The 24,155-nt window shown below is 39.8% G+C and overlaps 12 protein-coding genes across 12 annotated transcripts; 5 read left to right on the top strand and 7 right to left on the bottom strand.

The window, feature by feature from the left end:
- Nucleotides 1-165: 165 nt before the first annotated feature.
- GCK72_000917 (uncharacterized protein) lies at nt 166-3,495 on the bottom strand (the record flags this gene model as incomplete). Its single annotated transcript, XM_053722751.1, has 11 exons — nt 166-382; nt 431-501; nt 551-615; nt 661-799; nt 848-918; nt 976-1,043; nt 1,093-1,212; nt 1,255-1,505; nt 1,901-3,049; nt 3,097-3,362; nt 3,408-3,495. The coding sequence occupies 11 exons, from the start codon at nt 3,493-3,495 to the stop codon at nt 166-168; spliced, it is 2,505 nt and encodes an 834-aa protein (XP_053591396.1).
- A 179-nt stretch (nt 3,496-3,674) lies between these two features.
- On the top strand, nt 3,675-5,459 carry GCK72_000916 (uncharacterized protein; the record flags this gene model as incomplete). Its single annotated transcript, XM_003098756.2, has 5 exons — nt 3,675-3,782; nt 3,836-4,078; nt 4,178-4,503; nt 4,550-4,896; nt 5,017-5,459. The coding sequence occupies 5 exons, from the start codon at nt 3,675-3,677 to the stop codon at nt 5,457-5,459; spliced, it is 1,467 nt and encodes a 488-aa protein (XP_003098804.2).
- Nucleotides 5,460-5,673: 214 nt separating this feature from the next.
- GCK72_000915 (uncharacterized protein) lies at nt 5,674-6,084 on the bottom strand (the record flags this gene model as incomplete). Its single annotated transcript, XM_003098760.2, has 2 exons — nt 5,674-5,805; nt 5,851-6,084. The coding sequence occupies 2 exons, from the start codon at nt 6,082-6,084 to the stop codon at nt 5,674-5,676; spliced, it is 366 nt and encodes a 121-aa protein (XP_003098808.1).
- Nucleotides 6,085-7,137: 1,053 nt separating this feature from the next.
- Nucleotides 7,138-8,288, bottom strand: GCK72_000914 (uncharacterized protein; the record flags this gene model as incomplete). Its single annotated transcript, XM_053722750.1, has 5 exons — nt 7,138-7,312; nt 7,364-7,644; nt 7,693-7,817; nt 7,867-7,923; nt 8,189-8,288. 5 exons carry the CDS (start codon nt 8,286-8,288, stop codon nt 7,138-7,140), a joined length of 738 nt encoding a protein of 245 aa, XP_053591395.1.
- Nucleotides 7,539-9,284, top strand: GCK72_000913 (uncharacterized protein; the record flags this gene model as incomplete). The annotated part of the gene is made up of 3 exons (XM_003098743.2): nt 7,539-7,667; nt 8,378-9,116; nt 9,166-9,284. 3 exons carry the CDS (start codon nt 7,539-7,541, stop codon nt 9,282-9,284), a joined length of 987 nt encoding a protein of 328 aa, XP_003098791.2.
- GCK72_000912 (uncharacterized protein) lies at nt 8,342-10,076 on the bottom strand (the record flags this gene model as incomplete). The annotated part of the gene is made up of 6 exons (XM_053722749.1): nt 8,342-8,497; nt 8,650-9,180; nt 9,348-9,566; nt 9,617-9,685; nt 9,738-9,848; nt 9,990-10,076. 6 exons carry the CDS (start codon nt 10,074-10,076, stop codon nt 8,342-8,344), a joined length of 1,173 nt encoding a protein of 390 aa, XP_053591394.1.
- Nucleotides 10,077-11,220: 1,144 nt separating this feature from the next.
- Nucleotides 11,221-12,722, top strand: GCK72_000911 (uncharacterized protein; the record flags this gene model as incomplete). The annotated part of the gene is made up of 4 exons (XM_053722748.1): nt 11,221-11,298; nt 11,347-12,075; nt 12,157-12,383; nt 12,632-12,722. 4 exons carry the CDS (start codon nt 11,221-11,223, stop codon nt 12,720-12,722), a joined length of 1,125 nt encoding a protein of 374 aa, XP_053591393.1.
- Nucleotides 12,723-12,958: 236 nt separating this feature from the next.
- Nucleotides 12,959-14,093, top strand: GCK72_000910 (uncharacterized protein; the record flags this gene model as incomplete). The annotated part of the gene is made up of 4 exons (XM_053722747.1): nt 12,959-13,073; nt 13,118-13,482; nt 13,531-14,016; nt 14,061-14,093. The coding sequence occupies 4 exons, from the start codon at nt 12,959-12,961 to the stop codon at nt 14,091-14,093; spliced, it is 999 nt and encodes a 332-aa protein (XP_053591392.1).
- A 393-nt stretch (nt 14,094-14,486) lies between these two features.
- GCK72_000909 (uncharacterized protein) lies at nt 14,487-15,293 on the bottom strand (the record flags this gene model as incomplete). Its single annotated transcript, XM_053722746.1, has 2 exons — nt 14,487-14,978; nt 15,234-15,293. The coding sequence occupies 2 exons, from the start codon at nt 15,291-15,293 to the stop codon at nt 14,487-14,489; spliced, it is 552 nt and encodes a 183-aa protein (XP_053591391.1).
- Nucleotides 15,294-15,513: 220 nt separating this feature from the next.
- Nucleotides 15,514-16,038, bottom strand: GCK72_000908 (uncharacterized protein; the record flags this gene model as incomplete). The annotated part of the gene is made up of 1 exon (XM_003098732.2): nt 15,514-16,038. The coding sequence occupies one exon, from the start codon at nt 16,036-16,038 to the stop codon at nt 15,514-15,516; it is 525 nt and encodes a 174-aa protein (XP_003098780.1).
- A 731-nt stretch (nt 16,039-16,769) lies between these two features.
- On the top strand, nt 16,770-17,847 carry GCK72_000907 (uncharacterized protein; the record flags this gene model as incomplete). The annotated part of the gene is made up of 5 exons (XM_003098749.2): nt 16,770-16,862; nt 16,913-17,000; nt 17,093-17,257; nt 17,304-17,395; nt 17,710-17,847. 5 exons carry the CDS (start codon nt 16,770-16,772, stop codon nt 17,845-17,847), a joined length of 576 nt encoding a protein of 191 aa, XP_003098797.1.
- Nucleotides 17,848-18,268: 421 nt separating this feature from the next.
- On the bottom strand, nt 18,269-23,953 carry GCK72_000906 (uncharacterized protein; the record flags this gene model as incomplete). The annotated part of the gene is made up of 11 exons (XM_053722745.1): nt 18,269-18,477; nt 19,270-19,357; nt 19,547-19,744; nt 20,163-20,420; nt 21,012-21,123; nt 21,204-21,542; nt 22,009-22,142; nt 22,192-22,289; nt 22,340-22,506; nt 23,119-23,365; nt 23,902-23,953. The coding sequence occupies 11 exons, from the start codon at nt 23,951-23,953 to the stop codon at nt 18,269-18,271; spliced, it is 1,902 nt and encodes a 633-aa protein (XP_053591390.1).
- Nucleotides 23,954-24,155: the final 202 nt, after the last annotated feature.

Genomic DNA, 24,155 nt, shown 5'->3' with positions numbered 1-24,155 from the left:
CGAGGGATCACTTTAAACATCGATTCCTCTCACCTCCTGTTCTCTCCTAACAGCTGTTGGCTCACTATTATTACATTCATTAAAGCAAGAAGTATAGAGAGATCTTAGAGTCATTTAAATTATAAATACATCAATATGTCACAGGAATTATTAGTTGATTTTCAATTAGTTAGTATCCATTTTCTCGTCATCACCATCGCTTTCAAGAGGGTTCACACCGACAATCACATCGTCTTGATCCTTCTTTCGAATACCGAAAAACCAGTTATAAGTATTATTGACAACTGCAAACGGGTCTTTTGGATGACAAAATACGTCCAAATGTTTTCTTTTGTTTAGATCCGGAGCATTAAAAGTGATTCGATTGCCATTGGTGAATACGCTTAAATTTCGACACAAATATATTTTAAAAAAGGTATTGGAGGCTCACAATTTGCTGAAAAATTGATATGCATGAGTAGAGTTGAATAACGAGTCATTGAGTGGGTTTGATGTGCTTTTCTGAAAAAATGATTGTTTGAAACCTGACTTTTGATCTGTTAAAGGTTACCAGATTATTCCAGTGTTTACTGAGAAACTCATATGTTTCGCGGAGAAGTTCATAGTCATTCAAATCTGAAAATGAAATAATATTCTAATATAGGATACTGTAACACTCACCTCTCGGATCCGATACATTTATAATTTCCTTTTTGAACCATGGTTGATCTTTTGCTGGGTACGGATTGAAATACGTCCAAGCACGTGGCAAAAGTTCTGGGAGATGGTTGGCGAAGAGAAGTTTCAGGAATTCATGATACTACAATAGTAATATAAGCTTTTGAACGCCAGGTAAGCTCAAACTTACATCTGGATAAAGAGTGGTGTTACAACTGTCTGGTGATATTATCATTCCCATATACATCGGCTTGAACCATGCTGAAAAACAATCACATATTAAAAATTTCATCCCAAAATAATTTATAAAAAACGTACGAAGTTTCAAACTGACTGCTATTAAATCATCGGAAAGCGCATGACATCGAAAGACTCTCGGTCTTCCTCTGAACTTAATTGTTTGAGAAATTGGAGTGCTTTAAGACTCAAACTAACTTCAAAAGGGCGTCATTTGTATCAAAAACTTCTGGCATATCTCTATGAAGAAGAGTTAGCGTATCCTGTTGAACAGGACTGTAGAAGTAATCCGACTCGAACAAATCATCGAAAATTTCTCTGAAATTTTTTAATAATATCGAATCCTGCTTCCCTACTCACCCCATTTCCGGCTCCTCATTTCTCGACGGTTGCCCTGGCATTGTGCCAACACGAAAATCGAGTGGAACGAGGTAGGATTCATTTTGTGAGTGTCGAACATCTTCTTGTTGTTCCCATATGTGAGTGGTTTCCGAGTAATGATATATCTCAATTGTGTCATTGTTGCAGCATATTGTCATTGTACGATCTCTGACGTGGCACAAGAATTTGGAAGAGATATTGTTGTAATACAGAGGGCATACTGTATCTTCCTGGAATGAAGGAATGGAATGAAAATTTAGATAGAAAAAGGGAGGGCGTAGAAAGGAATAGTAAATTTGATAGCAGAACTTTTTGAAAAAAGTCCATACTTGTCAAAGCCCGGGTAACTTGGCGCCAAAGTTGAAATTTCAAATTTTTTTCGCGAAAAAGTCAAACTTCCGACTATCATTCAGAATTAGAAGGAATTCTGAAAAATAATCAGAAATGCTCATATTTTCGAGAAAAAATTGAAAAACTTTCAAAAAAAATTTTGAAAACAATTGGTTCATTTTTTGAAGCGGGGCCTTGACAAGTATGGATCCGTCCGTTTTCTTTGTTTCATGCTCACTTGCTTCGGCCCCCGCGCGCTATCAATAACGGCCCATCTCATTAAAAACTAACAAACCTCAATTTCAAATGCCAAAACTAGCATCGTATCCACTTTCAGTGACTGAACCCTGTCCTCTCGACCCGCGAGTCTCTCCTCTCGAGCCGACGCAGTTAAATACGATTTATGAAAATAATCCAAGTCTTCGAGTGTCTTTCGAAGCCGATCCCGATACGCCCCGACCGTTGGTCTCTCATTTCTTAATCCATGTTTTCTTCTGATATAAGCGTCCGGTCTCGAATAACCGAGTCCACTGAGGTTCGCTCCATATTTCCGAGTCCATTTCTTCCAGTAATCGGTGCATACAATGACCTTCTTCTCCCCGTTTAAACCACATGATACCTCGCGTTTTGAACAAATTCTACACCGGCAATTCATTTTCTGCAGCTTTTTCAGCTTCTCCTCAGCCGCCAGCATTCTCGTAGCATCACTTTCTTGCATATAAGAATAACTAGCAGGCAATTGATCCCGATGTAAATCATCTGATGAGTCCGATGAATCCGATGAATCCGTCGAATAACCGTCATAATTTGATTTTCGGATCGAGCGAGTCAATGCATGGTAAACTGGCATAGTTCTACTCGTTTGACCTCTCTTTTTGAATGAATCAACACGCATTCTAGCCGCCGATTCCATCGCAAACGTAAATGGTATCGTCCGACTCGTCTCTCGATGCTGGTAGGCTGAGATCTCATTAGTGAGCTCGTTCTCCGGCATGATTCCATTTGTATGTTGCTTGAACAGCGTCTCCAACGTTCCATAATCAATTTCGGCGTCCGCATCATAGCATTCAGGATTCGGTCGCATCGTATTATCATACACATTGTATCGAACTTCTTCATATAAATCATCATCCCGAAAACCTTCTCCAGCTGGAGCTCGTAGTATTTCTAAGCGTCTCCTCCTCTCATTTACAAAATTCCCCACCATATCTCCTTCAGGGTACGTATTTCGATTCTCCTCCACAAGTTGTCTGGCTAGTTGTAGAACGTCTTCATCTTCTGGAACAACCTGATCCTCATCATCGATTGACGACTCCATGGATAACTGGATTATCAAAGCTTTACTGTCATCAGTCCACCAACTTCCGAGCATTCTCTCGTTTTCATAGTTGTAATCTCGAGTGAAGGAGCTTAAATCCAGCCTTCCTGCTTCTCTCAAGTAGTTCTGAAATTCAAAAATTATTATTGCCTCGTCATCTCTTTAACGCAAACCTGTGGATTTGAAATTCCTTCTGCACACTTTCCACCTTCCGCTCCTGTATATCTGAATATTGAAACGAAGCTTCTAGCATGACTATGAAATGCCAAATACTTTCCATCTGGTGAGAATCCCAGACAATCGGCTAGTAAACTGAATGGCGGTTGATCAGAATCAGGATTCTTGTCGCATTTGTCCAGATCTATTTGCACTAAAGTATCGGGTTTTGTTGAGGTGAGTAGTTGATATGGATGTCGATAAGTGTTAGTGTTAGTTGCATCTGAAAATTCAATAGTTTTCTCTGAAAGATAAAATAAAAGCATACATTTACGATATTCTGTACCGATTTCTCTGTCTAGAAGATTTGAAACTACATTTTGTTGAAATTTCGGCTTTTTTTCATTAAATTCCATCGCTGCATATATCTGAAAATCTCATTTTTGCTGAAATCCGGATAGAGCGCGATTTCATTGCGTGTTTTGCGCGCGCTGTTCAAAAATAGTTTTATTAAGAAATCGCGTTGCAACACGTCATCTTATTTTCGTTCTGAAGTTGCTATTATCGATTTGAAGAAATAAAACAAAATTTCAACATGAAACGGCGAACCGTTTTTCTAATTTTCTGTGTTGGATTATCAATTGCCAATGACAAAACTGAGTCACATAGCGAATATGAAGCAGGAAATGCGTTATTCGTCAATGTAAGTGGAGAAAAAAAGAGAAAAATTCCAAGAAAAAAACATTAAATTTTCAGAGACAATATACAGATGCTCTCACTCATTATCATAAAGCGATCGAGTTGGATCCGACGAACTATCAAGCGATTTTCCGACGAGCCACCACTTATTTCACTTTCGGTCGTACAAAACCGGGACTCGTCGATCTTGATACAGTTCTGGAGCAGAAACCAGACTTCGCCGGAGCTCGGAATCAAAGAGCAAATGTGCTCATCAAAATGGGACGATTGGAGGATGCATTAGCGGATTTGCGGTATCTGGTAAGAATTTTGAAATGCTTAATTACACGAACTCTTTTGAAAAACAGCCGGTTCAAACAAAAAATACAGGGAAAAAGTGTCTAAAACGGATTTTTTCAGAACAGCGGCTCATCGGCGAGCGATGAAATTCAAGAAAAGCTGGAATCAATCGAACAATTGAAAGACGAGAAGCATATTCTCAATCAACTCCCTCTCGGCGAAAACTGCGATGTCGTCGAGGAAATGACAACGAAACTTCTCGAATCACAGCCATGGGATTCTTCTCTTTATATTCAACGTGCCAAGTGTCATCAGGCAGAAAATAGATTAAAAACTGCGATTCATGACTTGAAACATGCTTCGAAACTTTCTTCGGATAATACAGAACTTCTTTATGAGATGTCGGTGATGGAGTATCAAGTTGGTGATGTTAGGGATTCATTGAGGTATTTATTGACTGTTCCAGCTGAGATTTTATCGAAAATGTTTCAGTACAATCCGAGAATGTCTTAAAATCAACCCAGATCACAAAACGTGTTACGCATCTTACAAATCGCTCCGAAAAATTGTCAAATCGCTGGACTCGATGAAAAACTCAATGGAAGAGCAGAAATGGGTGGATTGTCTTGAGAGGGGAGAGAAATTGCTAAAGTCGAATATTGATGATAATGCAGTTAAAGTGAATGTCTACCGATTAACTTGTCAATGTAATCGAGAAGAAGGAAATATTGGAGAAGCTATTCAACAATGTAATCAAGTCTTAGAGTTCGATGATTCAGATGTGGAAACGTTGATTCAAAGAGCTGAGGCGTATATGGCAGACGAGGAATATGATTTAGGTGAGTGCTTTTTCAAAGACAAGAGTAAAAGGGGAGGGGAATAGCTACGAATGAAATGTCGTTTCGCGAAATCATGTGGCGCAGTTGCGAAATTCAAACAATACAAAAGAATTATTTCAGCCACCGCCGATTACGAGAAAGCAATGGAGTTCGATTCATCGAACGAAGCTGCAAAAACCGGCAAAGATCAAGCGAAACGAGCGAAAGAACTTGTCGGGAAACGTGATTACTATAAGATTCTGGGTGTCCGTCGGAATGCGAATAAGAGAGAAATCACAAAGGCTTATCGAAAGAAGGCTCAGAAATGGCATCCGGATAATTTCCAAGATGAGAAAGAGAAAAAGAAGGCCGAGAAGAAGTTCATCGATATTGCCGCTGCTAAAGAAGTTTTGAGTGATGATGAGAAGCGACGCGCTTTCGATAATGGACAAGATCCCCTGGATTCAGAAAATGGTAGAAATGGACATGGAGGTGGCGGCGGTTTTCATGATTTCCAGGGTTTCAACCCATTTGGAAGAGGTGGCGGCGGTGGAAGCCGAAGCAATTTCTTCTTCCATTTTTAACTGTTGCTCTTTTCAAAACTTGTTTAGAAGATAATAACGTGTATCGAAATTTACGGATCTCTTATTAAATAGTTACGCATTCACATCTCAACTCGTTCGTTATTGTTGTAAATAAATCGTTTTATATGGAACAAAAACTACACAATCGGTTAAAAAGAAAAGAAAAACGATCTCTCGATATCTAAAGGCACTTTAGATTGGAAAAGAAAATGATCTAGTTGATACGGTTCCATTGGAAATGGTCAGTCTTAAAGTGTCCTGGTTCTGGATGATTGTCAAGGAATGGCGAATCGAGTTTTCCTTCGAGAAACAGCTTCCTGCGTTGAGCAGAAATCGCTTCGGCTCTCTGAAAGATGTTAGTTGCGATATTTATCTGCTACTGTCGGTCTACCTTCTTCTGCTTATCACCAGTAATGCACTCTTGATAATCGCGATGCTCAAGATCGCAATACTTGCGTCCCATCTTAGCTCCGTAGGCCTCCATGCATCGGTAGAATTGAGATTCGAAGAATCCGCAGATGCGTCCCTGCTGGGAGAGTGGCACCGAGAGGGTGTCCGATAATGGAGCTTTCACGATTGGGGAAAGGGTTTGGAAGTTCTCCGGAACACGGTTACCAGTCGCCATTTCTAAAAGAAAATAGTTATTTTTATTGAAATTTTCGAGAGAAAAATATGAGTTTTCGATAACACTTCATTTCTTTCAAGCTATTTTTTCTGTAAAAAATCGGAACTTTTCGTTGAGAATTCTCGCGGAAATGGCTCTCTTCCTTTCATTTTATTATCCCAGAGTTCAACAAGCGCGTCTTCTTTTCTCTTTTTCATGCCGCCCGAGAGTCCTCTCTTTTCCGTTTTCTTCACTTCAACGTCTTCGTTTTCCGAAAATCGATCAAGCTCCGCTGGCTCCTCGCTGCACAAAGAAGGCAACTTTGTTCAGTATTACTACGCGCGATGGACTCCTTTTATAACCTAGTTGAATGTGAGCTCTTTTTTTCTTAATTCTCAGTAATTTGAAACCATTTTCAGCTGTCCACATCTTCATACCCTTCGTCGCGCTTCTCGTTTTTCTCACCGTCGTTTATATCAACTCGAAAACTCCGGATGAGCCAGGTAAAATTTACATCGGGTCATCAACCCAAAAAAAAAGGCAGAAAGTAGATTTAAAAAAAGAAAAGAATATATTTTTTCAAGAAGCAGCGGTATGGAAAATCTCGTTAAGATCCGAGAAAACTTTTTTTGAGAATCTACAATGGATTATAAGAAACATTTGAAAGTTAGTCTAAACTAATACGAAATCAGTCAGTTTTCAGATACAGCATTGAAGAAGGCGACACAGAAAAGACAGGAAAAGAATCTGGACGCGAAAAAATCAGATTGAAGAATGAAGGAAATAACGAAAGCGATCAATAGATCTATATTATACATGTTAGTTATAAATTGATCATATGTTATCAATGTAATCAATGAACGGTTTCTCATAAATTTTGAATTTGATGAGAATTTGGGTTAATTAAACACAAAATGAAGCAACTGGGAGAGGGGAGGGGGTTCGATTAGACAAAGTCAATTAGACTAGAATATATCGTTTGACTGGGAGAAATAAGGCAAATATAATGTCACGAGATTCAAAAAGGCTAGAAAGATGTACAGAGAATTTGACAAAAAAAAACAAGCAGAATTTCTAAGGATTCAGTTTCGGCAAATTGATAGTTCCCTTCACAAAATCGGCGAACTCTCCTTGATCGTCGTTGTCAGCGTAATTTGAGAAGAAAACATCGCCAGAGAGAGATTTCAGTGTGGCACGTTCGCTAGGGAGCTTTCGGAGACATTTTGACACGAATCCAATGACTTCATCACTGAAAATATTGACAATTAGGCATGTAAAAACATGTAAAATAGAAACTTACGTGAAGAATCGCTTCGGAAGAGTCGGCGGCGGTCCATTGACAATGTAATCCAGCATCTCGAATATGGCCATCGATGCCGGGTTACTTGGTGGGTGATAGTTGGGCTCTTCGAGACTTTCAGCCAACTCAATCTCATTCTCCGATACATTGAACATTGCTGCATACTCCGCTTGTGATGGAGCTGGAACTGGATATCTACCAATCAGCAGCTCAACGAGTGACAGTCCGAAAGACCAGATATCCGATGAGATCGTGTAGTGAGATCCGGTTAGTCGTTCTGGCTGAAATTCAGATTTCAAAACTGGTGACACCCTGAGAAGTATACTTACAGCCATATAACTTCTGGTTCCAACAAATGAATTGGCCATCGAGTCAATAAGCATTCCAGAGACTCCGAAATCGCATAACTTGATTTCACCGTTACTATTGACAAGCATGTTTGATGGTTTAACATCTGAAAAAATATATCGATGTCTAGATGCCAAAACTTGATAGATATCAACCTCTGTGTAGAATCTTGATTTCATCTTTCAAATAAGTCAATCCTCTGACAACTGCCACTGAAATTCTGCCAACGAACTTTTCAGGAAGTCGACCGACCTGGAAAAAGTAACCCGAAATTAATTCCTATTCTTTATGAACACAAATACTTTTACACTTTGATATTTCAACCGATGCCGTCATCATAATCAACTGTAGAAGAGGGCATGTACAACAGAAGGAGGCAAAAAATGGATGTTCAGTGCGCGACGCGGATGAAATTGCATGCGGAAGCGGGAGACGCAGCGGAGATGAGTGCGCGACTAGCTGTTTCGTTCCACCTACGCGACCGCATATAAGGCACCGTGGGTGAAGAAACACAAATGACAGGCATCTTCAGGCAAGATGTCACTTTCTTTCGAAGAAGCAATTCAATAAGCTTCATTTCTACCTTTATTCTCTACCTTTGATTGCTTCTTTTTTGGTTATAACTGACTTTTAGTTGACTTCTCTTTCATTTTCCTCGAATTCCAGATGGACGAGAAGAGCAAGGGATCGTTGAGGAGTGTGGCGTTCGTCGCTGTCACATTCTCGACAGTAGCCGTCACTGCAGTCTTGATTGCATTCCCATTGGTCTTCCACTATGTTCAGACCCTTCAAGCTTCAGTTCAAGGAGAAGTTGAGTACTGCAAGTCTCGTTCCCGTGATATGTGGCGTGAGATGGTTGAGGTTGCACCAGAAGGGCCAGATGATCCACTTGACGTCTTGCTCAGAGCCACCCGTCAAGCTGATGCTCAATGCTGTACTTGCCAACAAGGACCACCAGGACCAGACGGAGAGCCAGGAACTCCAGGAAGAGACGGAGAACCAGGAACCGGACCAGGAGAGCCAGGACCACCAGGACCAGATGCTGAGCTCCATGACCGTATCCTTCCAGTTCCACCACAGTGTCCATGCACAGCTGCTCCAGGACTCGGCGGACCACCAGGACCACCAGGACAAGACGGAATTCCAGGAAACCCAGGAAGAAACGGAGAGGACGGAGCTCCAGGACCACAAGGACCAGCTGGACCACCAGGACCTCCAGGACAGCCAGGGCAACCAGGACAACGTGGACCACCAGGAGAGCCAGGAGCACTTCTTCCAGGAGGTGATGCTCCACCAGGCCCACCAGGACCACCAGGAAGACCAGGAGCTCCAGGACAACCAGGAAAGGCCGGATCACCAGGACAAGACGGAACTAATGGAGACGCCGGAGTTTCAGGAGAGCCAGGTAAGGAGCTTATAAGTATTTGCGCAAAACTAAACATTTTTAAATTCAGGACAACGCGGACCACCTGGACCACCAGGACAAGCCGGAACTCCAGGAGCCCCAGGAGAGGCCGGATCCCCAGGATCTTGCGAGCACTGCCCACCAGCTCGTCTTGCCCCAGGATATTAAACCAACTAGTCATAAAGTTACCGCGTGTATTTGTATATTTTCGAATAAAATATTTAAACTCACTTTTTTGAGTACTATATCCAGTGACAATCCATCCATATATTCCATACAAATTGAGATATCATTGTTATCAACGAAAGCACCATAGAATCCAACAATAAACGGGCTGTTACACTTGTGAAGTACTGCTAATTCCTTGACAATTTGTTGACGTACTGATGGTTTGATTTCAAGGTGAACAAGCTTTCGAGCCATTATAACTCCAGTTTTCTTGTGGACACACTATAAAATTTTGACATTGATTACTATTTCTTTCTCAAAAAAGTTATTACCTTGTTGACAACTCCACCATTTCCGTGTCCCAATTCTCCTTCTGTTTGTAGCATGTCTTCGCTCAATTCCTGAAAACAATATTGGTTTGATATCTAGACCTATTTCATAGTTTGATCTCACCTTTATACCCTCTTTAGCGAGCAAAAATTCACTGAGGCGTTGTGTTTGAGGTTCTGTCAGCCCAAGCTTCTTGAGTTGTTCTTCGAGTGGAACTGTTGGGTTGGCCTCCTCCTGAAACTATTCGACGGTGGGAAAGAGAAAAATGATAATATTAACGCCAACTTTTAACTCATCCATTTCAAACATTTTACACTCGTTTTTTGAAATTTAGCGGAGGATTGTCATATATCGACTATTATACAGATAACTTACCGCCGCCGCCTCGCCATTTTCGCTCTGTTCATTGACCGTTGGTGGCAAACTGAGTCCAAGCGGATTACGCCGTTTTCCACTCGACATTCTGAAAATTTGGGAGATGAATATGAATCCGTCTATAAACAATGAAGAAGAAGAAATCAGAAAAAAAGTTAGCGGACTGAAAAAAGAAGGAATCTCCATGGAGACGTGACACAGGTGAAATAAACGGGCGATTTAAGAGATGACTGAGACTCGCAAAGTAGCTCTGGCTTATTGACTGCTCTTCCGGGAGAGAGAATGCAGCAGAGCTCTCATGTTGAATGTGGTCAAGCGAGAAGAAAAAAAGGAAGAGAAGTGGGGAAGAGAGAGAAGAAACGGGAAGCCGAGTAGGGAGGACACTAAATAATTAAAAATTTAATCGGATGTGAAGAGAAGAAACAAAAAGATAGATAGTTTAACTGAATTGTTCAGAAGAAAAGAGACGCATCTCGATGGAAATTTGAGGAGACACGAGCACTTCCTCAGATGGCACGACAACGTCTTCTTTTTCTTCTTTTACATATGAATTGTTTACGTGCCGATGCATTTGGTATTATTCAGATTTTCTTTCTCGGATCGGATTTATTATTCACAACGACTTCTTTTCAAAGGGATAAATAGACCACGGGCGGGATATGACCTCGAATTGGCACAAATATGAAAATATTTTAGTAAAACTAACGGTAAAGGCAAGAGAATAACTGGAAGAGAAAAGAAGGACGGCATAAAGAAGAAGTACTGGACATTGAACTGATGATTCTCGCAGTCAAACGTTCTAATTAAATAACAATTAAAGAGGGCGTCAGTAACGAAGGAAGTAAATTGAAAATCGATTATTTTCTTCTTATCATTTTAACAGTGAAGCGAACTAAACTTCTAATCGAATAAGTTTCGCTTTCTTGTTTGCAAAAAAATTAGAAAAATCATTGCAAATTTGATAAAAGAAAAATGTAAAAAACGGGCTCGCTAAACAACACGCACTGCCGTAAGGGTGGAGTGTCGTTGGGAAAAAACTTTTTTCAACTTTGACGAAATTTCCAGACCTCTCTCGTTTTTATCCGTTTTATCTGGGGATTTACCAATCTTTTTCAGTTTTTTGAACATAATAATTAAAGTAGTGAAATAACTGTTTCTTACTTCTCGAAACCTCTCCTCAACAAGTTCCGATGCCCTAGTAAAAAGCTCTGGTAAAAGGTAATATTTAGAGATGGCGGCGAATAAAGAGAAACCAATTCAACACATGGTGATTGACACATGCGCAATTATTGCTAATCGTGGTCTTCATGTGAGTTTTTCCTCGAATGACTACTCAGCAAATCGATTTATTTTCCAGACATTGGCTGATCAGTACTATGCTCCACCTCAAATATTGGATGAGTTGCGTTCCTCGGAAGCTCGCAGAATCTGGGGAACTCTTCCTTTCGAAGTGATTCTTCGTGAGCCAACACAAAATGCGCTGAGAGCTGTTATCGATGCTTCGAAGACCACCGGTGACTTCCAATCACTTTCGATGGTTGATATCAAAATGATCGCGTTGACATATGACCTGCATAGACAATTTGTGGCTGAAAAGGAGATCGCAACGACTACAGAAGAGGAGGAAAAGAAGATTATTGAAGATTTGAGTGAGAAAGTAGAAAAGATTGAGATCGATAATGAAAAGACAGAGGAGGAACAAAAAGCTGTGGAGAAAAAAGTAGAAAGCGATGATTCAGCTATCGAAGAAGTTGAAGGGTCTGAAGCTTCTGAAAATGAGAATACAGAGACAGAAAGCGATGCCGATGACGATGAATCTGGATGGATCACTCAAGACAACATCGAAGAGACATTGAAAAAATTAGGAGCATTCGAAATCGAAGAGAATATGGTTCTTGGATGTCTCACCACAGATTTCGCCCTTCAAAACGTCTTGCTTGCCATGAATCTCAGTCTCGTCTCGTTATCCGGATACAGAATTCGTAAACTCAAATCGTTTGTGCTTCGATGCAGAACTTGCTTCACAACGACGAGTGTCATGACGAAAGAGTTTTGCCCGTCGTGTGGACACAAAACTTTGCATAAAGTGAGTCCCGAAATTCACCTGCTTGGTCTTTTTCCCTCCTAAATGTAAAGTTGGTCTCAATAATTATATGTTTCTTTTCAGTGCGCCGTATCAGTAGACGAAGACGGAAAACAGCAATTGCATATCAACTGGAATCGTATGTCCAATAGACGTGGACTCGTCTACACTCTTGCGAATCCAAAGGGAGGAAAGCACGCCATCAATGAGCGTCTTTTCGAAGATCAACCGATGCCACATATGCGAATGGCCAAAGTTCATTTGGACCCGCTAGCCGATGGCCCGTTTTCTGTTCATGATGTCAATTCCAGGTAAGTGATTATCGGTTTCTTTTCAACTTTTTCGTTCATTCGATCAACTGTGGCTAGTGACTAATGACAAATGACCAGAACACGAAAATAGACAGCAGAGAGACGTCAGCAAAGGCATAAAAACGAAAGAAAAAACGTCTGCATCTCTCGTCTCGCTTACTGAGTCCTCTCGTGATACTGCAGTCATCTCACCTATTGAAATGACTTTTTCTGACTGGAGTGTTGCCTCTAAAACCAACAATTTTCAGATCGGCCATGCTCGGAGTCCGAACAATCAATAATCGTGCCAAGCAGAGCCGCAACCGAAACGAGGCGAAGCGTGGTGGCAGAAGGAAATAATCACTTTTTGTCTCCTTTTCTCTTGTTGTTTCTTCTAATAATCTTTACATTGTTACCTTTTTCTTGCTCGTTTTGTTTCTGTTTTCACTTCTACTCCCACTTATATTCTGAAAAATCTTTTATTGTTGTTCACTTGCCTTTTTTTTGAAAAATTCCACTTGGTTGATACCCAAGCCGTCATATCTTCAACTCTTCTCCAAAACTCTTCTCCTTAATTATTATTTTTTCTTAACAGAATGCCCCAATATTATTGCCACAGATGCACCCGTTCGTTTGATCTCGATGCAAACGCTCCGGTGGCTTGTACCAGATGTCAGGGAGAGTTCGTCGAAGAAGTGAGCACACCAGCGAGTAAGTTTCTCTTTCAAATTCAGATATGAAACTTTATCTTTCAGTGGTCGCCGCCGGAATGCCACCTGGATTCCACGCTTTGCAACAAATCGCAGAAATAATTCGCAACGGAATGGTACAAGACTTCACAGGACTGATACCGGAAGGTTTGATTCCACAGGAACAGCAAGGAGAACAAGCAGTCCCCCAACAACATGCGGAGCCAACAGCCCCGCCACAAGAAGCAGATCTTGTAGCCCCGCAGCAACGAGCAGCACAAGCAGCTCCACAACAACAAGCAGACCAAGGAGATCCGCCACCACAACTAGAGAGACAAGCAGAAGCTCCACGTGCAGCTGGAGGAGATCCAGGAGCTCGTCAGGCTAATGTGGGCCCGACTCTCGAAGATTTCATTCACAGTATGTTCAGAGTGAGTTTATTCTGAAAATTTTTTGGATATTTCATTTACTAAATTCAGATGGAACCGAGACCAGCAGCCGCTGGTGAAGATCCACAACCAAACGTGACGTTCTCGTTTCAAATGCCCGGTGGAGTTGGGATTCAGATACATGCACACAGAGCTGGTCCTCAGGATGCTGCTGGGCAGGTTCCACAATTTGTTGGCAACATTCCTGATGGTGAACGCGTCGAGCTGGAAACAGCTATGCAAGACTTGTTGGCACAGTTCCAAGGAGAGGGTGGAATGATGAGTCGTGGATTCTTGGAGGCCGATGTAAAACAGTATCTGCCGATGAAAAAGGTCACACAGGAGCAGATTGACAACGGAGTGCAGTGTACCACCTGTTTCGACACATTCAAACTTGGTGAGGACGTTGGCGCTCTCGATTGTAATCACATCTTCCATCGCCCGTGCATTGAGCCATGGCTCACTACGAAGAACTCGTGTCCGGTGTGTCGTCAGAAGGTCAGCATGAAGAGTTGGAAGAGAAACCATCAGAGAAGGGTTAGTTTTTTTTTTAAATTTCATAACAAAATATCTATCTTCAGGCTCAAGAAGCGGTTCTCGAGGATCTCGACTAAAGCTTCCGCTACCAACAATGAGTCAATATTGTTGTTTGCCTTCCCTTCCTATCAAAAAATTCTCATCACTTGTAAATTTTTGCTTGTGTACATTCATTTTCTTCCCTTTTTAAACTCGTTTCTATATTTTATTATTTCTATTCTGTTTTAAAAGTATCCGAATATTTTCCCGTCCCCAATCGCTCGATCAAAGAAGTCTCGGTTTAGTGGTCACTATATATTCTTTTTTAATGTTTATTACCCATTCAATGACATACGATCGAAAAATAAATTTTTTGGTGGAAAAGAAGTAATCTGGACTAGGTGTCACAGGCAGCGAACAAATAAATTAAAAATGATAATGCAGGCTTGATATAATACTTGCACAGAGATTGAAAGAAGACGAATTTCCATCTAGTTCTCCTTATGTAACAAAACGAAAAGACCAAGGAAAGCGAGAACGGCGTATTTGAGTTTCGGGTAGTCGTTCATGATGATAGTAACCATTCCGACGTATGGAAGAAGTCCTTTCGTACGACCAACAACATCGGTACGGCTAAGCCAAAGCTGTCCTGGAGCATAGAGACCACGATCATCGACTTGATTATTATCTCCTTTCGTCAGAATCTTTGTGTTATCGGCAGTCTTCTCGTGAACCTTGATGACTCTGTGAACAATTGGAATCTCTCTTCCTTCGACCTTGAAAACAGTGATATCTCCGACGCGTACTGGGTCACTCTGGTCATTGGTGAGAAGGAGCAAGTCTCCACGATAGAATGCAGGCTCCATCGATCCGGAGAGTACGACGACAACAGGAGAATCCGAACCAGTCAACACCATCATTCCCTTCCAAATCATCAGAGCAGATGAGACTACCATTGCGAAGTTGAGGCATTGGTAGAGCAGCTGAAAACTATTGATTTTTATCAACTTTTAGATTCTTGGTGATCTCGTGTAGCCCATTTTGAGATAGGGGAATTTGTCCTGAGCCATGGCACACTTCATTTAAATTTGAGGTTTTCTTTCAGCGTTTCATAGAAAATAAGTTTTTTCAGGCGGCTTTTTTTCCAGATGGCACCGAAAAACTTGATGGTCCCTGATTGAAGCTTGCGCTATTTTTTTTCATTTTGGACAATTTTCAAATAAAAACATCATTCTCACCTGACGGACATTCATCTGTCGAATTTCGCTGAACATCGCGACATCCGGAAGGAACTTCATCTGAAAACCACATAGATTCATAACTAAAGTTAATTTTCAATGAGAAAAAGAGATATTGAACGGCAGATAACCGAAGCAAAGAGACAAATTAAAGATCGAATGAACAAAATGAGATCCTTTAATTATAACAGGAATTTAAGAGAACAGATAAATAATGATTGGTTGATCGACGATAAATTATGGTACAACGTAGAAAAATTAATAATCAGTCGGAAGGCGATCACTCCGCCGGGCACAATCCCAAGTAGTCGTCCATCAAGGTTCCGATGGCGAAGATGTCGTTGGCGTCGACACGTGTTCCGATGAGTTTCACCCGAATTTCGTCGTCGTTACGAATGATTGTCGCCTCGTCATTCGTCTTATAGCATGGCTTCTCACTGTTTGGGTCGAATTCCATGTCTGGTGGGATACAATGACGACTGATGAAGCATGAGAGTGGTCCGATGTCACAGAAGATTCCAACTTTGTTGACTTGAGTGACGACACCGTCGACGACTTGTCCTTTGAACGGGCGGAACACGATCGCCTTGTACCGCACTGGATAAATGACGAATCCACGTCCGGGCTGAATGAGTCCGTGACCGATTGTGTCGATTGTGGTCACTGCGATGACGAATCCGTACTTTCCGGTGCAAGTTCCTTCGACTTCGTTGAAAAGTTTCATTTTGATCGTCTCATTGAGATTTGGACCGAAATATTTCGGATGAAGGCACACTTCGTGATCGAGCGACAAGTGAAAGAACATCTGAAACAAGAAAAATTGGAGTTTTAATAGTATAGCGATAGATATTCAGAAAAAAAAAGAGCGAGGAAAAGAAGAAAAGCTATTGAAAACAATGGTGACGTCGAGCTTCAATACTAAAATCGTTGCGGGACCCAGTTATAGAAAGTTCGCATGCGTCTAAATTTTTGTAGCAAATTTACTGTGCCTTTCTGGAAAAACTCAAATTTTGATAAAATTGAGGTTTTTTCTTGAAATGCAATCGATTGAAATTCGCCAATTAACATTTTCAACTGCGCCACAAATGTCTTGTTAGAAAGTAAAAGCGTCAAAATACTTCTTCAAATTCTACAGTTTGAAAAGCGCTGCGAGACCCAGTAATAATAAATTTGCATGCGCCGAGAATTTTGTAATTTGGCATTTGTGGAATTCGATTGAAATAAATGAAAAAGCTCTGAAATCCAATTATTTTTTTCATTTTTAGACTCAAACTGCTACAAAAATTATTTAAAATGCTTCCATGACAGCTGAGTATCATGTTTTGTTAGTATCTTCCTGTTTTCCATAAACAAATCTCCGAATTCAAAGAAAATCTAAAAATTCGAAATATGGAATAAAATTTGTACACGACACCCAAGCGAAATGCTAGCTCAGAATACACTCCGCGCGCCAGCAACACCCTTTGCGTCTTCTCCGTTCCGTCTGCCAACATCCATATATATTCTTATTCAGCCTCGTGGCATCTCTTCTCACACATGTATACACTTTCGGCCGGGATTTGGGAGAAGTTCTTCAAAAAGAAAGACTATTATGTGGTGATTGTTGGACTTGATAATGCTGGAAAAACGGTTAGTCCATCTGAGTGATTACCATATAATGAGGTTTTCAATAATTTCAGACATTTCTGGAACAGACGAAATCACATTTTGTAAAAGATTATGGAGTGTTAAACCCGTCAAAAATAACAGCAACCGTTGGTTTGAACAGTAAGTTTTTGTTCAGCTCTTGGCAGAAAATCGAAAATTTCTGAATTTCTGCTCAAAAAAAAACTGAAAAATCAATATTATTAAATTTTCAGCCGGCAAAGTAGAGCTGAACAACACATGTCTTCATTTCTGGGATCTCGGCGGTCAAGAGAGTCTCCGAGAACTCTGGGCAACATATTATGACGATGCAAATGCTTTAATTTTTGTCGTCGATGCCACGAGGAGTGATCTTTTCCCAATAGTTGCTTCTCAGTTCAGTGAGTTTTGGAAAGTAAATTTAAATTTATATTTTGAAATTTTCAGAAGAAGTAATGTCGAATGAAATTGTACAAAATGTTCCAGTTCTAGTCGCGGTGAATAAAAGTGAAATGGAAGGAGCTGCAGCGGCTGCGGAGGTAATCTTATAGTGAAAATTGCTAGAAATAAACGACAAATATAAATTTGAAAAAAAAACAGCTTTTATATACAAATTTCTACGTTTTTGTGCTTTAAAATACCTGTTTTGAACTTGAAAGTGGGGTTTTTGGTCTTAAAAACTCCTAGCGTATTTTTGATCATTCTGTCACGAACTGTGATTTTCTCAAATATTTTTTTTAGCAATTTCAATAAATTTTAGTTATTTTTACCTAAAAAAAATGGGGAAATGAAACATGGAACATAGTGAAACACACCAAAGTCACATCATCCTCTTTTCAATATATTTTTTCAGGTCCGAATGCTGTTAGAAGATGACAATCACCGATCAGATCTCGCAGTTCTCCCTGTCTCAGCACTCGAAGGAACGAATATCGAACGATGTGTACATTGGATTGTTCGATCATTAGCTAGTCAACCATTGTATCTTTAGCTCCCCCCCCCCCCCTTCACAACGTGTACCATGTACATACATTCAAATCCTCCCATCATAATGCATACTTAACTAATCTGAAACTTATTGCATCCTGTGATTAACCCTATGTCTCCATGTTTTCTTTACTACGGTTATGGCTGATCTGTCTTGAGAATTACAATCATTTGAATTTATTTGTAACGCTATCATTAGTTCTGGGTGACGATATCGGTTTGAAAGAAAGAAGAAAAAGAAAAAAAGAAGTATAACTTATAAAAATATTAGTAGATTTAGTATTTACATATACTGTTGTGGTACGAAAAGAGAGAAATGAGATGGAAATAATGGAAACGGGTACCGCGTGGATGGCTATTAGAGATCGGGGAAAGAGAAGAGATTCGGGACGATTGGAGATTTGAAGAAAAAAAGAGAAATAAATTCAAACGGGAGTTAAAGTATGAATGGGATCAAGGAAAGAACTATCGATAATTTGAGTTGGATCAGCTGCCAGTGAAGTGGCTGAATTCCGGCGTTGTTGAGGTGTAATCGCCCATCGGAATCGTTCGGTGAGCGATCCGGTGCCACTGAGAAGGTAGATTATTGCGAATCCAGGGATGGCGAGTACGGAGATCAGACGGAGGAACCAGCCTGAAATTGGAACGAGTTTTGAAAAAATTAATCTGAAATTTCAGAAAAATTCGAAAAAGTTGTGAAGATTTCTGAACTTTTGAAACTCAGGAGCTTTTTTACAAAGAATCTACTGGAATTTGCAAAACCAAAACATGAAAATCAGAATTTTTACAATTCAAAATCGTTAAATTTGTATTAGCTTCTCAATTCCGTAAAAAAACTTCTACCGTTACGGTAGAGCGCGGTTGTAGGAGGCGTGTCGTGCTAATAATACAACACAAAAAAGATCTTGAACGGAAAATTCTAGAAAAACAGTAAAAAGGTTTCTTATCTAATCAAAACATTTACAATTTGAAATTTCAGATCTTCGTTCAAAATTCAAAAATTCGAAGTTTCAGAATCAGAAGAAAACGGGATCCTCTATGATTTCCATATTTCGAAATCGAAGTTTCAAAGTTTCTGGAAAATTCTAAAAGCTCTTGATTTTTAATTCTCTAGTGATTTGGCAGTGAAAAGATCCCAGATTTTACCAAAAATTCGAAAATGTCGGAATCAAAAATGTTTTAAAAAACTTGAAACTGAGAATCTAAAAATCTAGATGTGTAAAATAAGAAGTTGTTTAAAAATCAGCAAGTCTAAAAATTTGAACAATTTTCTAATCTGAAACATCACAAAACTAATAGAATTGGAAATAAGAAATAACAGAAATCTGAAATATCGGCAACCCCGAAAACAAGATTATCAAAATTTATCCGAGTTTTCTTCTTCAGAATTCAATGTTTTAGAATTCCAAAAAAAGTCAAAACTAACCGAGAATAACACTCCACCATGGGAAAGTGTAGGAAGCCATTTGCATTGGTTTGAATGAACTGTTGTAGACGGTCATTATGAAGATTAGCTGAAATTGAGAAATTAGAAAAAATCCAAATAAGGGTTTTTCACAAAAGTTTTTTAATAACTCAGGACTCCAAAACCGTTGAATCTGAGAACCCTGAAACTCAAATAACCAGAAGTTTGTGAATCTAGAAGTATGAATTCAGGTCCTCAAAACTACAAGATTTCAAAAATGTCAGAAATTTTAACTCACACTTATAAAAACAGGAGAACAAGTCCAACAAACTCTCCAATAGATTCCCGGATAGAATCCTAACATTGCTCGAATATCTTTCGAGAATTGATCCACTCCGTAAAACCAACAAACAGCAATCATTTCACAGGTTACAATGAAGAGAACTGACAAGGAGACACCGTATTCATCGAGGAATGGAATCACGAATTGACCGCCCTGGAAACGGAGAGAAAATTATTTTTGTATCTTCTAGGAAATATGCTCTGTTAATAAGAAGTTAGAACAATTGAGACTCGAAGGAACATATTGTTTCAATTATCAGTGTCCCTCTGGGGAAAACTGTACATTAAACACCTTTATCTCAAAAGCTGGTCAAGTTACACAAAAATTAAGTACTGATGGAATATAGCCAAAAAGGTTTCCTACGTTTTACTAGTTAAGTTTATTTTGATAGCGGTCACGACTACAAAGATATACGTATTTGAAGATACATCTCTAGAGAACGAGACTCAGAGAAGCATACTCTCTGATTTCTCTGCGTCTCGCTCCCTCTCTCGTTATGAAAAGTTGTCAGTAGAGCGCGTTTTCCAAATTTTTTTCAAATATCCTCACACAAAGTGAAAAAAAAACTTACATAACTAATTGCTGGGAAGCTGAGGAAGTAGTAAATGATACAAATCACCAGCACGAACCACTTTCGATTCTTCGTCAAAAAGCGAGATTCATCACAGAATCCAGTGATAAATGCCTCGATTCCAGCAAAAGTTGAGTCGATTCCGAGAGTAATGAGCATAATGAAAAAGATGAGAGACCAGAAACAACTGTAATCCATTGTTGCCAGAGCTTGAGGGTAGACGATGAAGATTAGGGAGGCGTCGTGCTCACCGACTACCTGAAAAAAAGTAAATAATGAGAAAATGTGAATTAAAAAAATTAGAATCTCGGAAGAAACTTAAGTCAAGATTGTTAAGATGCCAAGGAATCTAAAAAACAAGAATTCTGTAAACTGGAATTCAAGGAAGCATGCATATTTTGAGATTTAGGGAATCAGGGATTCAAGAACTCGGAACTCAATGGATACCAAGTTTCTGATATTGGGAAATTTAGAAAATTTTCAAAATTTCAAAAATTCCGAATTCATGAAATTCAATGAGTCGGGAATCCTGTAAACTAATTCAGAAAGAAAAAGCACTTCAAAATTCTGAAATGTGAAAATCTGAGCTTCAAAGGAATATAGTTTTTCGAGAATTCAGACACTCGAAAATTTATGTATCCAGAAGTATGAAATGTGAAATACTGCTGATTCTGAAAATTTTGAATAAAAAACTTAAAAGTTAGGGAAACTCGGTAAAAGGAAATTTGAAATATTTTGAAATCTGGGATAGCAACCCCAAATCAAGAGAACTCCACATTACTGACAAACACAAATGCTGTAGGATCACTTCTACAGTAATCCTACAGTACTCCCCATCATTCCATTTACCTCATTAATCGGTCGATTTGTCAGAAGAGACATATATCCAAGTGTTGAGAAAACAACACATCCGGAGAAGAATGACGTGGCACAGTTGATGATAGATGTGGTGACGGCATCACTGAAATTCAACTATTGTTTTGATCTTGAAAAAGCTCTCACCGATAGCAATTATTATTGAAATCGTTATAACTGCTCAACGCAAGAAGAACTCCAAATCCAGGACCAAGTGAGAAGAATATCTGAGTAGCAGCAGCCGACCAAACAGCCGGATCTTTCAATTTCTCGAAATCCGGAGTGATATAATAGTAGAGCCCATTCTGAGCACCAGGGAGAAGCAGTCCACGGACCAAGAGAATTGAGAGAATCACGTATGGAGCAGTTGCAGTAACCCAGACGATCTTTCCAGATGATTGAGGTCCCTTCCAGAGAGCGAAGTAGACCATTGTGAAGACGGCGAGTAGGCAGACGGCCATTGAGCCTTTCACACCTCCGAGATCATCGAATCCAGAGGATTTTTGGACTTCTAGCACGTTATATCTGGAAGGAAATGAGGGTTTGTCATTCTATTTTCAGGTGAGAGGTGCCAAGTAAGGCTTCAAAAGATGGTTTCGAAACATCGACCTTCGGAATCGCAGGTTCTAGTCAAAGCGTCACTTCACAACACGTCGGAAGTTGGAAGTCGGAAGTCGGAAAAAGATTTTTTCGCAAAAATTTTAAAACTACAAGAAAAGTTCATAAAATTCGCGAAAAGTAGTGGAAAATTAGTTCTTAACTGAAAAGCCTTTTTTCTGTCCTTTTAGACCATTTCTCTATGTATTTCTGCCAAATATATTCTTCCTAAATTCCACAGTTATGGAATGACGGAAGTCGGAAGTGAAATTCCTTATCCCGAAGTCGGAATTCCGCACAACTCTGGTACAGAGGTTCCATAAGTCTCTGGCCCGATTTTTTCCATTATCTTGTTTCTGTTTTTCTTCAACCCCTATTAAAACCCAATAATTACAAATAATATTCTTCCGAGGGCGTGCTCAATCGAGTTCCATTCCTTGACATTGTCACATTGAGATCATCTGAACATCTTGGAGTATTCCACGGGTTACCACATTTAGCCCACGGCACTTCTGAATCCCAAATCCTCTGAAAACACAGAAAACTGTCAGATTTCCATTTGCTGAAAACAAATTACCGATAAAGAAACGATAGCAAAGTAGACAGCTTGCGCGATAATTGCATTGTAGAAAATGGCTATGAATGTGCAGATACAGCAGATACCGTAACCGATTCCTGAAGTAGTACTGTAGGATTTTCACGGCCACCAATCGACACAAAAATACCTCGAAAGAGCGGACAAACTTTTCTCCAAATGCTCACACAACCTGCTCGATGGAACTGTCCCAGAACGAGTTCCATATAAAACATGGGGAGTCCACCGACCATTAACATTATAAAGTATGGAATCAGAAAAGCTCCTCCACCGTGTTTGTAGCAGACAGAGGGAAATCTGGAAACGATTGAAATCAGGAATCTGTTTTACGAGTGTGTACTTGCAGAATTTTATTAGATCAAAGTTCTAGCTCAGAATTTTCATTCCACTTTGGGGGATATTGACGTTGACCCGTTACTGACTTCATTTATTACTAGGTTACAAATGTTCAAAAAAAGTTGTCAACCACAAAATTAACGATCTAGGAATGTCCTATTCATATTCAAAAATTCAAGTTGACAGGACTATTTTTCACACCATGACACTCCTTCAAAGTTTACACTTTTTGGCTGAAGTCCTAAAAAGGCATGAAATTCAAACTTGTGTAACTGCGCACAAAATCGTTTTATTGTTTTGAACTTTTAATAGTACATTTATACACTCGGCCTTTTTATTTTTCTAGTTTATACTTTCTTTGTACGAGGTCCTCTCAGAGATATAGCTCCTTGAGTAAAAGATGCCGTTTTATTCTTTATTCAACAGAAAAAAACGGAGATCTGTATAAGCACTATTCATGTAACTCTAATTTCTTATTATTAGAGCTATTTGTGAGGCCATGACTTGCTTCTGAATTCCAAGTTTCTTCTCCTACCATAGCCCTCATTTCCATCCTCTCTCTCCCACACTCACCTCCAAATATTGCCCAAATCGACGGCGTACCCCACAACAGCTAGCAGAAATTCCATTTTAGTTGCCCATTTGTCTCTAACCATTGAACTCCGTCTCCTCAATGCTGCAACTCGTCCCTCTTTCGTCGGTGTCAGTCCACCCAAAGCCGCTATCGGCTCATTTGGATCAATGCTGTGTGAATTTGAAACTGTCAATGTTAATGGTTTATCCACTACGGGCAATGGCATGTATTCTGCAGCGGTTGGTGCTGAAATTATATAGGGATCTATGAGTTATGATTTTACTGTAGAATCTTTCAGAAGGCTACCGTACTCTACCTTACAGTACCACTCAAAAGGTTCTCAATTTTGGCTGTTTTCAGTGGAAAATTACCAACTTTGACAGTCTATTTCGGTGTCACCTGATTGTCCGAGAAACTCAATTTTGTATGGGTTGAACAGAGTAAAAATAGCACATCATTTTTGTAGTTGACTATTTTTTTGTAGGGATAATTTCTTGAAAGTTACAGGCTGTCAAAACCATTTCTCTCCGAAACCGACTAAACTTTTCACTTTGAGAACCTGTAACTTTCAAGATAGTGTCCCTATAGAAAAATGATGAACTATAAAAATTATGCGCTATTTTTGCTCGGTCCAACCCATACAAAATTGAATTTATCGGACAATGAAGTGACACCGGAATACATTGTCAAAGTTGGTCATTTTCCACTGAAAACAGCCAAAGTTGATAACCTCACGTGGCGAAACCTGTAGCACGTTTGGCTCAATCTTTTTTAAAACTAACCTTTAACACTCATCGACCGGCTAACCCGCCGAGATTCGGGTGCGGACAGCATACTTGCTGCTCCGCTGGATAGCTCCGCTGAAAAAGAAAAAAGGAATTGACCAAAAAAATGAGGAAAGGATACGACAAAAAATGAGTGGTTGGAAAATCTCTGCTCATTGTTTGTATATCATTTGGTAGATCATTACTAATTCCTCCTTATTCCCCTTTACTATGTTTTTTTTCAATTGAGAAGAAAAAAGAGAAAGAGAAGC

Source organism: Caenorhabditis remanei, chromosome I, assembly GCF_010183535.1.
Source record: "Caenorhabditis remanei strain PX506 chromosome I, whole genome shotgun sequence".
NCBI lineage: Eukaryota > Metazoa > Nematoda > Chromadorea > Rhabditida > Rhabditidae > Caenorhabditis > Caenorhabditis remanei.
Note: the sequence above shows the minus strand (reverse complement) of the source record. Positions and strands in the feature narration are given on the sequence as shown.